At 39.5% G+C, this 13,320-nt stretch overlaps 1 protein-coding gene across 6 annotated transcripts in view; it reads left to right on the top strand.

The window, feature by feature from the left end:
• The window catches only part of LOC131437131 (uncharacterized), a 291,169-nt gene that overhangs the window by 151,727 nt on the left and 126,122 nt on the right, over positions 1 to 13,320 (top strand). For 5 of the 6 annotated variants that reach the window (XR_009230718.1, XR_009230717.1, XM_058606296.1 and 2 more), the window contains one exon: positions 10,382 to 10,465. The exons of the other annotated variant lie outside the window; for it this stretch is intronic. Coding sequence is in view for 3 of the 5 variants with exons in the window: in XM_058606296.1 (XP_058462279.1) it covers positions 10,382 to 10,465 (84 nt within the window). In the remaining 2 variants the exon portion in view is untranslated. The remainder of the gene's footprint in view (positions 1 to 10,381; positions 10,466 to 13,320) is intronic. 6 annotated transcript variants of the gene reach the window in all.

The following is a 13,320-nucleotide window of genomic DNA, read 5'->3' as shown; positions in this document are numbered from 1 at the left end:
ATGGCGCATTATTCGATTGACTGGACTGTATTTTGCATAATTTGTTCTAGCTTGTTTTTCTAAAAATAATTTCCTGGAACGTAGTTGACGGCTAGGTATATAAAAATTTAATTGCGATAAAGGAGCTGATTGAATGCGTTGAGAAATGATGTCGCTGATAAAATAAAGCATTGCCAAGTCGCGGCGTTCTTTAAGTGTTTGTATATTGATGAGCATGCAGCGTGCTTCATATGATGGTAAAGGAAATGCTGTCCAGTTTAATTTACGAAGTGCATATAAAAGAAATTGTTTTTGAATAGATTGTTTTGGAATTGTTTTTGAAATTATGACTGAAGCGTTTAATAAAGCCCAGCATGCTATTAGCTTTATTGATTATGGTATTGTGGTGTTCCACAAAAGTGAGCTTGGAGTCTAAGATTACGCCTAAATCTCTTACAATTTTACATTTTTATACAAGTTGATTTCCTAGATGTATGTTTGTAGATATAGTTTCATTTTTCCTACTGAAAGTTATTGAGTTACATTTTTTTACATTGAGTTGGAGTAGACTTTTACAGCACCAAATGTGGAATAGATTGATTTCGTTCTGGAATATTACAGCGTCGTTGATATTTTTAATTTCCATGAAGAGTTTCATGTCGTCTGCATATATAAGCACTTTCAGATTTTTGACTATGAAGGAAATGTCGTTTATATGTAAAATGAAAAGGAGAGGCCCTAAGTGAGAACCCTGAGGTACGCCAGAAGTTACATTAATTGGTTCAGACAGAATGTTTTGGAAGCGGACTACCTGTACACGATTCGTTAAGTATGATTTGAGCCATTCAAGAAGAGTATGTTTTATGCCATATTTTTGTAGTTTGTGTAGAAGTAAAGGTATGTCAATACGGTCGAAGGCTTTGCTAAAGTCAGTGTAAAGAGTTTCTACGTAGCTGCCGGCGTCCATTGCATTCAGTGTGAATGTCATAAATTCTAAGAGATTTGTTGTAGTTGAGCGGCCTTTTAAAAAGCCATGTTGTTTGTTTGTTACTACATTTTTAAGTTGATGAAAAAGTTTTTCGTTTACAATTTTTTCAAATAATTTTGGAATGCATGAGATAATGGCTATTCCACGGTAGTTCCGAATGTTAGATTTTGCACCAGATATAAATATTGGTACTAGAAAGGAAGATTTCCATGCTTTAGGAAAAGAAAATTTATTATGTGATAAGTTAAAAAGTAGTTGTAGTGGTAGTGTAAGCTCTTCAGCAAGACTTTTTAAAAATATTGGTGGTATACTGTCAGGTCCAGGCCCTTTTGAGGCGTCTAAGTTTTTCAGTGCTGTCGAAATGTCATGATCTGATAGATAGTTTACAGAGATGGAGTTGGAAAATGCAGGTATGAAAGAGAAGTATTCACGGTCACGGTCAGTTTCTGAATAAGATGTATATGCTGCTTGGAAAAAATTTGCAAAGTGATTGCAGATTTCTGTACTATTTTTCCCTACATGTTCGTCGAGGTGCATTTGAGATGGAAAATTGTTGCTTTTTAGTTTAGTTTTTGTGTAGTTAAAAAAGTTCTTAGGGCAAGTCTTTATTTCGTTTTCAATTTTGCGGTTGTATTCTTCGTGTGCTGTGTTAATGGCTATATTGAGTTGATTGCGTAGATTTAAGTAATTTTGAAGATGAGCGTCACTTTTTTCTAGTTTGTAAGTTTTGTGTGCTTTTTGTTTCCTATTTTTCAAATGTTTTAGTTGTAAATTGAACCATACAGGTAATTTGCTGTTATGATTTTTTCTTCTTCTTTTCATGGGCAAAGTTTCGGCTAATATTTTGTTTATAATGTGATAGAATTTTTTTACTTCGACGTCGACATTTCCTTCTGTACTCAGTATGTTCCGCCAATTTATTATACTTAGTCTACACTTGACTTCTTCAAAGTCAATTTTATTGTATTCCGGCACTTCCTCATATTCCAAGTCGTAGGGAAGGGATGCATTGTGTGTAAATAATGAATATTCAATTGCAGTGTGAAATGCTTCATTTCTCCATAATGGCAGGTTTGATGCGTTCACACAAAAGTCTTCTGTGCAATTTGTGAAAAGAAGGTCTAAATATGCATTTTGTTGTTTTTTTACGGAGTTTACTTGATGTAGGCCAAAATTAGAAATTTTGTCGAAAATGTAATGCAATGTTGCGTTTTCTCCTACGACTGGAAGTAAGATTGATTCATTTTCAATGTCAGAAATGAAGTCCGCATTACGTTGATTGAAGTCGCCAAAAATATGAAGCTTTACTTCAGGTTCCATATTCTAAATAATTGTGTCTAAAGATTGAAAGAATAATTCAAAAGAGAATTTGTTCGCATTTTCGGGTGGGAAGTAGACAGAGCAGTAAATATGTTCTTCTCCCAATATTGAGACTTTGGCCCATACATGCTCAAATTCTTTATATTTAGGAGTAATAATTTCTTCAGAAGTAAAGCAAGAGTTAATGGCTATGAGGATTCCACCTCCAGATTTTTTCTGACAAAGAGATAAATTTCGGTCGTGCCGGAATACGTTAAAATTATTTCCAAAAACTTCTTCACTTCTAACACTCTCATCCCAGCTGCTTTCAGTTCCAAGGATTACGTCGAAAGAGGAGGTTATTAAATTTTGATGAATTTCTTTCATTTTGGCCGGGCTTTTCATGCGGTTGAAATTTTGGCAATAGACCAAAATTTCAGTCACATTTTGTCTATGAAGCGAAGAAGTTTTTGAGAATTCTGGAATACTTACATTACTAATTCCTGTTTCTATTCCTTCGTCAAAGGGCGTCGTTATTTCCGAAAATTCGGCCTTGTAAAATTGTGTTCGGCTTCCCGGATTAGTTGGAGTCGGCGGATATGTTCACTTGTCAAAAATTTCCCATAAGAGTCCAGTGTAATATGAGCATGTAACATTAAATCTTTCACACATCCCAGACCATGTAAAATATTCAAAAGTAAATCTTTCCCACACTTCAGACCACACGCACTTGACAAATTTCCATAAAACACGTACTCGACAAATTTCCACTCATGAAACCCAGAAACCCACTTGAAATATTAACTTCACCTACATAAGGCAATTAAATTGTCAGCACTTACTTCAGTCCAACGAAAAATACCGCATTCATACGACAAGTATAAACACGGAAACATAAGCATCAAATATCAACTAAAAACAATTCAGTTATGTCATTTCCCCGCTTCTCCACGTTCCACACCTCTACACCTCTCTCAAACAGTGCCATATGGCATGACCTAGAATAACAGTAACCCAGGAAAACACACTGACTCGAACCGACACTCACGAGAGTTAAATCTGACTACTCTCAACCTCCCCTTTCTGTATCACACTCACACACTTGTCTAGAAACATTACTCACTCTCTCCTACTCAAATACAATACAATGACCGAGACATGTCATTGGTTAAATCGGATTTACGCTGCGCGTTCTAACTCCTCCCCCCCGGATTTTTAGCAATCCATACTGTAAAATTTAGTTTAGCTAAGTTAGGAGAGGATAGGATATAAATAAGTGAATTTTAAAATAAAGAAGACAGATTTCGTTTTAAACTTGAACATGAACGTTTTATTATTAAACCAGGTCGGCCAGCGCTTCCTTAGGTTTCATTCCATATTCCTGATGCACTTCGATGAAGATTCGTAGGAGGTGGTCAGGTGTTGTTGGAAGGCCTTCTGATGCTAATAGCATTTTTATACTAGTTGGTGTCATACCCTCGATGCATACTGTAGGTTGTTGATTTTTCATGTATGACAAATACAGACGGACGACGTGCATTATTTTCGGGTCACGAAGTCTTGCTTTCAAGAAGCGTTCGTCGCCATTTGCAGATTGTGAAGTAAGACGTACAATGGGAGGACGCATTGGATCAATTTCGAATTGGCTGTCTGTATTCATGTCCTGTGATATTGCAGACGTATTTATGTTCTGTGATATTGCAGATGTGTTCACTTTGATGTCATTACTTCCTAAGACCGGAAAAGTGTTGTTTTGAATACTTCTTGTTCCTTTGTAAGGGTTGATTGTTTCACCTTTTTGAAATTTATGAATTTTGAGGCAATATCTGCATCTGGATTCCCGGAGAATTGAACCCGTGCAGCTACTAGTAAGTCTTTGTCCAAGGGTAAGGTATATTGTAATGACACATTATTGTTATTGTTGTGGCAGGTATTGTTACTATTAGTGTTCAAGTTGCTATTGTAGTGCACATTATTGTCGTTGTTGTTGTTGCTGCTGTTGTTGCTGTTGTTGTTGTTGTTGTTGTTGTTGTCGTGTTTGCTGTTGTTGGTGTAGTTGTTGTTTTTACTGCGTATACTGTAATTTGTATTATTTTGTTGTTTCCGCTTCCGATGTTTTCGTCTGAGGTTTGATTTTTCTGTTTGTTTTTCTTGCAGCCGTCGACTGCGCTGTTTCGTGTCATACTCACTTCAGTCTCGTTTCCAGATTTTTTTACTTCCAATGAAGCGCCAGCCACTGTCGCATGTTTGAATTTCCTTCTCTTTGAGTTCTTCAGCTAGAGACTTAGGTTTGGTATTTTGGTCTTTGGTTCCGATACTGGAGATTGAAGTCGATATTGCTTTGACTTCATCTCTCAATTCTTCCAGAATAGTGTTAGGTATTATTGCAGGGACTTCAGATTTGGTAGGTCGTAAGAATTTTTCTTCGAGGCGAAGAAGTCGTTCGCTCATTTCCTTGATGTGCTGGTCATTTACTTTACTAAAATCGCTAACGTTTTTTTATGGCACTGTGTAACGAGGCCTCGAATGACTGCATGCGCTGACCTACTTTACCGCAAATGTTGTGGTCGTTTCTGCTTGTTCGGCAGTGCGGTATTATCCGCTGACATTCCGTTGCTTGATGGCGGAACTAAAGTCGTTGACGCTCCTACGTTGGATGTGATTGCTTGGAGAAGCTGGGTTTGTTGCTGAACGAGTGCTTCGATGACGCTAGTGTTGCTACCATTTTGTTGGTTGAAAGTGACCTCGTGTTCGGCTGGCTCGAAACGTTTCTGAAGCCTACCCAAACCCTTTTTCAGTGAAAAATACTCCTCTTCGAATGCGATCTGATGCGTCATTGCTTCCTCGTAAACAGCTTCGTCGTCTGCCGAATCAAGAATTTTATGATGAACAGATAGATACGATGACCAAATGCTGTTGAGGTTATCTATCTCCGTGAGAACATCTTCGGCTTCAACATTTTCGGAGTCTTCCATTTTTTCAAGACAACGACCTACCCGTTCCAGCCGCGGGGCATACGATTTTCTTGTGCGGATTAGTTTATCCATGACGATATTTAGCGGCAGTAAAACTCCAATACACACGCGGTGTGCTTGCACACGTTATCTTCGCTATCAACTCGTAAATGTCCACTAGTCGTACGAGAGCAACGTGAAATCGACAAATAAACTCGCGTTGCTGGTCAAATTGTGGTTATCCGGTTCGAAGGACCAGCTTTTGGAGGAACAAACGACCAAATTTACCGGCCACGTTGAAACCGCGTGGATACAATTGTACAGACCGAAGAGCTCAAGAAAAGAACGTGCTGTCTCGCATGTAGAATTCAATAGACTGATTTTATTATAAGTTCATGAGTACAATGATATGATCGGTTTGATTGGTTTGAATGTGTGTGTCAGACGAAGCATCGTATTCACAAGTGACGTGAGTTTAGATGCTAGGTAGTAGCGAGGGTTGTTCATCGATTACGTTCGAACACTGCTGATACTGGACAATGACTGCTTCACGTCGATGAGCAAGCGCTCGACACTGTCGAATATTTCCAGGTAAAGGGTTTTCATGTCTGCAGTGGTCCGGTGATACGTTTCCGTTTCATTTTTCGTGTACTTTAGAAGTTGCTCCTGTTGATGAAGTAGCTTTAGAGTTTCAGCTCCTGTCCTTATTAAATGTTGACAGTCGGCACACACTGGTACCATAAATGCCAGAATAAAATTTTCTTGATGCCGCTGCACGCCGATGCAGGCTGAATGGTACGATTTTGCTTCACGTCGATGAGCAAGCGCTCGACACTGTCGAATATTTCCAGGTAAAGGGTTTTCATGTCTGCAGTGGTCTGGTGATACGTTTCCGTTTCATTTTTCGTATACTTTAGAAGTTGCTCCTGTTGATGAAGTAGCTTTAGAGTTTCAGCTCCTGTCCTTATTAAATGTTGACAGTCGGCACACACTGGTACCATAAATGCCAGAATAAAATTTTCTTGATGCCGCTGCACGCCGATGCAGGCTGAATGGTACGATTTTTCACAGAATTCGCATTTCCAAAGGAAGCGATCGTCAATATTAACACACGATTTTACACCGCACTTCATTATTCTAGATAAAATTTGTCCGAAAGGCTACAAAAAAAAGCCCGCGCGCGACGTAGACTACGCGTCAAAAAATAAATAAATATAAATTACTTGCGGAGCGCTCGAAAAAGCGAACCGCGCCCGATGACTGTTCGAGGCGAAAAAAAGCGCTTCGTGGTTGTCTGTAGAAGATGCAGGGCGCGTTGATTTTCTCTGGAGTCGGGAGCTTCTTGCAGCGATATTCCAAACGATTTCACTGAAAAATAGTGCTTTACAAGCTCGTGCAATGTCGCCATATCCTCCGCACTCTCATGTATGTACAAATTGTAATCGTTTTTCACACCTAATGTAGCGGTTCCGTGCACTCACCATCCTAATCGTGTCTTTGTAGCGATCGGATCACCCATATTTCCCTCGCGCGTCTTGAGCGGAACAGCCAAATGAGCGTTGTCGATTCCAATCAGAGCCCGTGGCGTAATATTTACGTAACTTTCGATAGGCAATCCTTGCAGATGCGGATACCGTTGTCACCATAACTGAGTGACTGCTTTGGTAAAGCGAGATTATGCACAGTTCATGCATACGAAAGTTTATAAGCTCGTGATGAGTTAGACCCGGATATATGATAGTCGATTTTCAGCGACGCCTCTTCAACCCTTTTGACGCTCGCAGTCCAAGTAAGACACAAATCTTTACTTTCGCCATTCACGCCTAACTGATCGGCGATACTCTTCTCTATGAGTGTTATCGAAGAGCCATCGTCGAGGAATGCGAACGTCTTCACTACACGGCCTCTTGCTTGCAAATTTACAGGTACAATGCGGAATAATGGTGAAAATCCTTCCCGATTGTGATTGTTTACATTAGTTTACATTACATTACATTGCTGCGGACCGAGATCCCGTCCCTGAGACAAAGGTTATTCATAAAATGCATGTCGTGCTGGCACAGCAAATGGTGGAATCGAATATTGGTATTCGTCTTACAATCTCGGCATCTGTTGTGGATAGGATATATGCTTTTCCCCTAAAGGCTGGCATTGTCCAAGAGGACGAGTAGATTGCATATTTACAATAAGCTGTGAGTTTGCGGTTGATTGCAGCGGAAAAGTTATGACAGCTCCTTCATTGGGCACGTTCTTCCGATTGAATTCCATTGGAATTATTTGTTCTTCGTTACCACATGTTTCAATCTCTGGCTGCATCGGGATACATTGATCTATCACGCCTTTCTCGGCAGCTGTCGTAGTCGAAAACTGGCGGGATGCTGTTTCTTGTTTGTTCGGGGCCATTGTAGAATTGGTATCACCTCCTAGATGTCGCTCGAATCTCCACCCGTTGACTTTACTGATGCTGCTTTGTTGCGATTTGTGACTCCGTAGATCGTCGATCTCATCTTCGGGATCTTGATTTAATACGCGATACTTTTCGTAACAGAACTGTTTATCTAGCTCAAGTTTTTTCCTCTCAAGCTCGCCCTCTTTTTGAAATCTTTCTTGCTCATGACGCCGCTGCTGATCCCGTTTCTCTAGTTCTAACTGTCGCTCCAGTAGAGCTTTCTGTTCCTAAAGCCGTTGCAAATTCATTCTTACTTTGGATGATGAGGCTAGGGACGCTGCAGCCACGCTGCCATCCTCATCAGTACACAATTTACATATGAAATCCTTCTCACTGATGTTGTCACCAACTTCGGCACAATTGTAATGCCACAACGAATTGCATTTGTCGCAGGCAACCATCCGGCTGTCGTCCACATTATTGCATCCCTTGCAACTGTATTTCACCGACATGGATTCCAAATCCGCTGGCATATTGACACGAAGATATTATCTTTTAGTTTGTTGGTCGTACTTGTTTCGGCGTCTTTATAGCAAAACACACAGCAGTCATTCGCCAGTGAATGTAGCTTAAAGCTATTTTATTTATTTAGTTTCATGGTTTGTCTCAAAATCCTTAATTCATTTTTACTTACATAATATGTAATCTCAAATTTTAATTACCGTACATCCCAACAATTCTTCCGATTGAATTTCATTGGAATTATTTGTTCTTCGTTACCACATGTTTCAATCTCTGGCTGCATCGGGATACATTGATCTATCACGCCTTTCTCGGCAGCTGTCGTAGTCAAAAACTGGCGGGATGCTGTTTCTTGTTTGTTCGGGGCCATTGTAGAATTGGCCTTACCTCCTAGATGTCGCTCAAATCTCCACCCGTTGACTTTACTGATGCTGCTTTGTTGCGATTTGTGACTCCGTAGATCGTCGATCTCATCTTCGGGATCTTGATTTAATACGCGATACTTTTCGCCACAGAACTGTTTATCTAGCTCAAGTTTTTTCCTCTCAAGCTCGCCTTCTTTTTGAAGTTTTTCTTGCTGATGACGCCGCTGCTGATCCTGTTTATCTAGTTCTAAATGTCGCTCCAGTAGAGCTTTCTGTTCCTCAAGCCGTTGCAAATTCATTCTGACTTTGGATGATGATGTCCCGGGTTGGCGGTTCAATGCATAGGACGCTGGTCTTACAAGCCAGCTGTCGTCTGTTCGAGCCCCGACCTGGAAGGATTCTTAGTGTCAGTAGGATCCATAGTACTAGTCATGCAATGATTCTGTACATTAAGAATCGGCTGCGAAGTCTGTTAAAACAGAAAGGCCAAATTCCACCACAGGAATGTAATGCCAAGACTTTGCATTTTACATTTTTTTGATTTAGAAATATATGCTTAGTTTACTCACTGTTAAAGATAATTCAATTCACTTCCGTTGTAACAATTATCAATAGATTTTATCTACCGAATCCACGCGTCTTAACTTAAGGCAAGTTCAATGTGTTTTTATTAAGTCTAACAACTAATCTTCCTATCTTACAGCTAAGTCACCTTTTGTGCTCACACTTCTTGTTCTCGCTCGCTTGAAAACTCAACAGACTGAGGAGGCCCGTTGGGACCGGCCGCGCAAGCCGTAACAAATCAAACTTTCAAACATCGTACATGCATAAGAACAACGCTAATCCAACTTAAAACCATCAGCTCTGGCACAGGCTTAAGTTGTAAATGTTTTATATCAGTCGATGATTTTGTATCATCATGCTTATTTGCATCCGTATCGACTATTCGACGAAAACATACTTTCGATCGATTACGAACAAGCTATTATTGTTTTCACTCGAATGTGTAGAACTCGATTCCTGTGCAAAGGAAGAATCGGAATCGCTGGTAGTTTTTAGGAGGATTCCAAGCATCAAAGAAGTGACGAATAAATATCGTACCTCAAGATCAATTATATTCAAGTCGGCAAATAAAATTTTGAAATTGAACTTCGTGCAAAGTAAAAAGGAAACATTTAAAACAGCAGTCCGATCAGAAGTATCTACGAAAAATATGTTGCATTTTTCTTGCAATTTTGTCATATTTTCGATAGTATACATTTGAGAAGTTGATGGAAATCGGTTAAACTGTTTTTTCATGTATTCGAACGATTTATTTGCAACGTTAAAACGACGAATCCAAACCACAGCACTTCGTCTGTAAACGAGAATGGGACTTTTCGTTCGTACGAATGATTTTCGAATATATGTATCGTCCGCAGTGATGGCATTTCACCAGAGTGATACACGCTGGTGTAAGATTCTTGTCTACACAGGGGATGCAAGAAGCGAGAATCACACAAAAAGGAAAAACGCAACGTGTCATTATTACAAACAATTTTTTGTTGTACCATCATTTTATGTCGTATTAGTGGTTATTAAGCATATTTAACAAAAGTCACTTTTTAAGCATTTAATCAAAGATGACTCGTGAAAAATCGATTATTTTGGACTGAATAGTAAGTTTTCCCGGTTCATGACTGTATCACAATATTCTTCTCGTATATCGCACGTATTAGAAATAATAGATAGTTGCGCTGTAATTTTATTTATTTTATAACTGGACTACATTATATTCATTAAGACCTTTTATTTTCGGATGAATTAACTTAAAAAAATAAATAAATTATATATTGGTACCTAACTCGTAAGCTTTGGACTACTTTAAATTTTTTTCAAATCACAGAATGTGCTGGCAGCTGTGTTTACAGCTATGTTCGGGGCTAAGGATCCAGATCAGGTGAACACCATGGCAAAGCAAGCAGGAGAGGTAAGTTTATTAGATGCAGTGCAATGTAGTAAACCTACAAGTCATTAGGGGCATAGGTGAATAATTTTCATAGAAACACAACACATCAAAATTTGAAATATATTGATTTGAAAAAATAACAAAATGCCCCTGAATTCGTGGAAAAAGATTTTTTATTTTATTTGTTTTATTTGTTTAAAGCAGAGAAAAGATCGCTCTAACTAAAATTCATTGAACATTTGCACTAACTGATCACAAACATACATAAGATACATAACATCACTTATGGATACTGTTATCACTGATATTTGCATAAAAAGAACAAAATCATGAAATTTGATGGCATATATGGCAAGTTCTACTTAAATTAAGAAGAGAAAGTATTCCGTTTTTTTGTTCAAAAACATTAGAACAGTAATTGAAATTCAACACATACTAATGAAAAGTTCGTTTCATGAATAATTTGTTTTAGCAAAAGATTTCCTTAAAAGGGGCTGAAACCGAAGAATTCAATGATGGATTGTCAAATTCAATTTTTGTTTCATACCTATTCGAACAATAAAGTCATAAAATTCTTAAGGTGACCATGGAGGCGAGCCACAAATGGCAAACAAGAAACCGCTTACCCTCCCACTCCACCTTCCGTTTTTTATTTAATCACATATATTAAGGCACACTGCGTTGAGGTATGAGATGCCGAGAGCATTTGTTTAAACTACTTAAATTCGGATTCTTTTTTTATTTTTACACCATATGATTTTGATCGAGAAGATCAGCTTTGGGAGATCTAGTCTTCAACGGGTGGTCGGCAGTGGCTGGTTGGATATTACACGCTGGATTAACCTGGCACGACGTTGGTACGCATCACTGGTGATCGCATCTTTTCGTTCGTGTGGGTCCGCGGGAAACACCACCGACTACGAGAAGCCGGCGGATGGCCCGCATGATCATCGACTTGAGCGGCTCTCCGTGGTGGTGAATTTTGCGGAAGAGAAGGAAAGAAACAGAGAGAAGTTTATGTTGTTGAAAAAGGTGGTAAGGGAGCGAAACTCTTTAGGTCGGCGATAAGATCTAATTAGTTGACATCGAGATGGTGAAGAGACGGGGAAGGAGGAGCGAAGATTAGTGACAACAGAAAGATCTTGTTATTTTTTCGATGAAGATGGTGGACAGACAATCGTTGGGTAGGTTCGAGCGGATGTTAGGATCGAGGTTGAAGGAAGATGTTTTTCTTAGACATGGTTGAAACATCATCGGGGAATAAAGGTAGATTTTCTGCTACTAGTTAATTTCGCTACACAGCAAAAACTCGTTTTGATTTTATTTAGTGGAATAGAATGGAATATTGTTGTGGAACACTTCAGCAGATCAGACTTGTAAGTTAATGTTATTTATGAACTGGTATAAGAGCAGCATACAGGGAAGGTCTCGATGGGCCAACACGTCTTGTACTGGGACTCTGGGTGATATACATCGGGCCCGAAGGGAGTTAACTAGCTGTGATCTGTGTGAAGTGTAACCATCATCCCAGTTTCCCATTACTCCATGAAGTTTGCCAACTTTCGAGCGTCCTTTGACGAGATACACTGGAAAATTCGTTGAAACAAATTGGTCTTTCGTAAATTTCACCTTCTAATGCCCACCTTAGCCAACGCGTCTGTCTCTTCATTGCTCATATTCATTCATTCATATAACAATGCGAAGGAACCCAGACTAAGGAAATTTCATAACACCTTCCAGATAAAGCTCTCAAGTGTTCCCGTATTTTCCCCAGGAAATATGGGGGATGCTTCCATGGCTTCATTGTCCGAAGAGCCTCTATTGAACTTAGGCTGTCCGTGACAATGAAGTAATGGTCTTTGGGCAAGATTTCAATGATCCCAAAGATATACTGTATAGTAGCTAATTCTGCGACGTAAACTGAAGCCGGATCATGGAGTTTGTAGGAAACAAAGCAAAGTATTGGTATTACATTACTTTTGTGGAATTCGGTCTTTCTGTTCCAACAGACTTCGCAGCCGATTCTTAGTGTACAGAATCATTGCATAGCTAGTACTATGGATCCTACTGACACTTAGAGTCCTTCTAGGTCGGGGTTCGAACATACGACAACTGGCTTGTAAGACCAGCGTCCTATGCATTGAACCGCCAACCCGGGCTGATTCTTGCTAGCTTAATGAAATGCGTAGTCGCGGAGGAGCGAAAGCAAAAACACCCATGTTCCATTACGTACAATATCGTTGTTTGGTACAGCCTAATTAGGTCTCCTGGGTGGGCATACCACCAAGCTCCGGTTATTGTGCGAAGAAATTGGATTCTCTGCTGGCATTTCAGTTTCAGATACCTAACATGACATCCCCAGGTGTCTTCGGAGTCGAACCAGACCCCGAGATAGTGAAATGTGAAGACCTGAGCAATGTTTTTACTCCCTAGTTGAAGTTGTAGTTGTGCTGGTTCTCGTTTCCTTGAAAATACAAACAGCTCAGTTTCATCCATAGAGAACTCGATACCAATTTGAAGAGCCCATTTCGACAAGTTGTCGAGATTATCTTGTAATGGTCCTTGGAGATCGGCAGCTTTGGGTCCAATAATAGACACAACGCTGTCGTCGGCAAGTTGTCTTAGCACGAAAGATGTGTTGATGCATGCATCGAAATAATTTCCGTAAAAATTGTAAAAAAGAGGGCTTAAACAAAAGCCCTAAGGAAGACCCATGTAATTGAATCGTATTGTCGACAAATCACCCTGCTCAAATGTGTTTCTCGGAGATGAGATTGTGTAAAAAGTTACTCACAATTGGCGAAAGACAACTGCTGTTGCAACTTCTCACATAAGATAATTATGGAAACTGAATCAAATGCCCCTTGATGTCTAAG

The sequence above is a fragment of the Malaya genurostris genome, chromosome 3, assembly GCF_030247185.1.
Source record: "Malaya genurostris strain Urasoe2022 chromosome 3, Malgen_1.1, whole genome shotgun sequence".
Taxonomy (NCBI): Eukaryota; Metazoa; Arthropoda; class Insecta; order Diptera; family Culicidae; genus Malaya; species Malaya genurostris.
The sequence above is the reverse complement of the archived record's forward strand: the minus strand, read 5'-3'. Positions and strand labels throughout refer to the sequence as shown.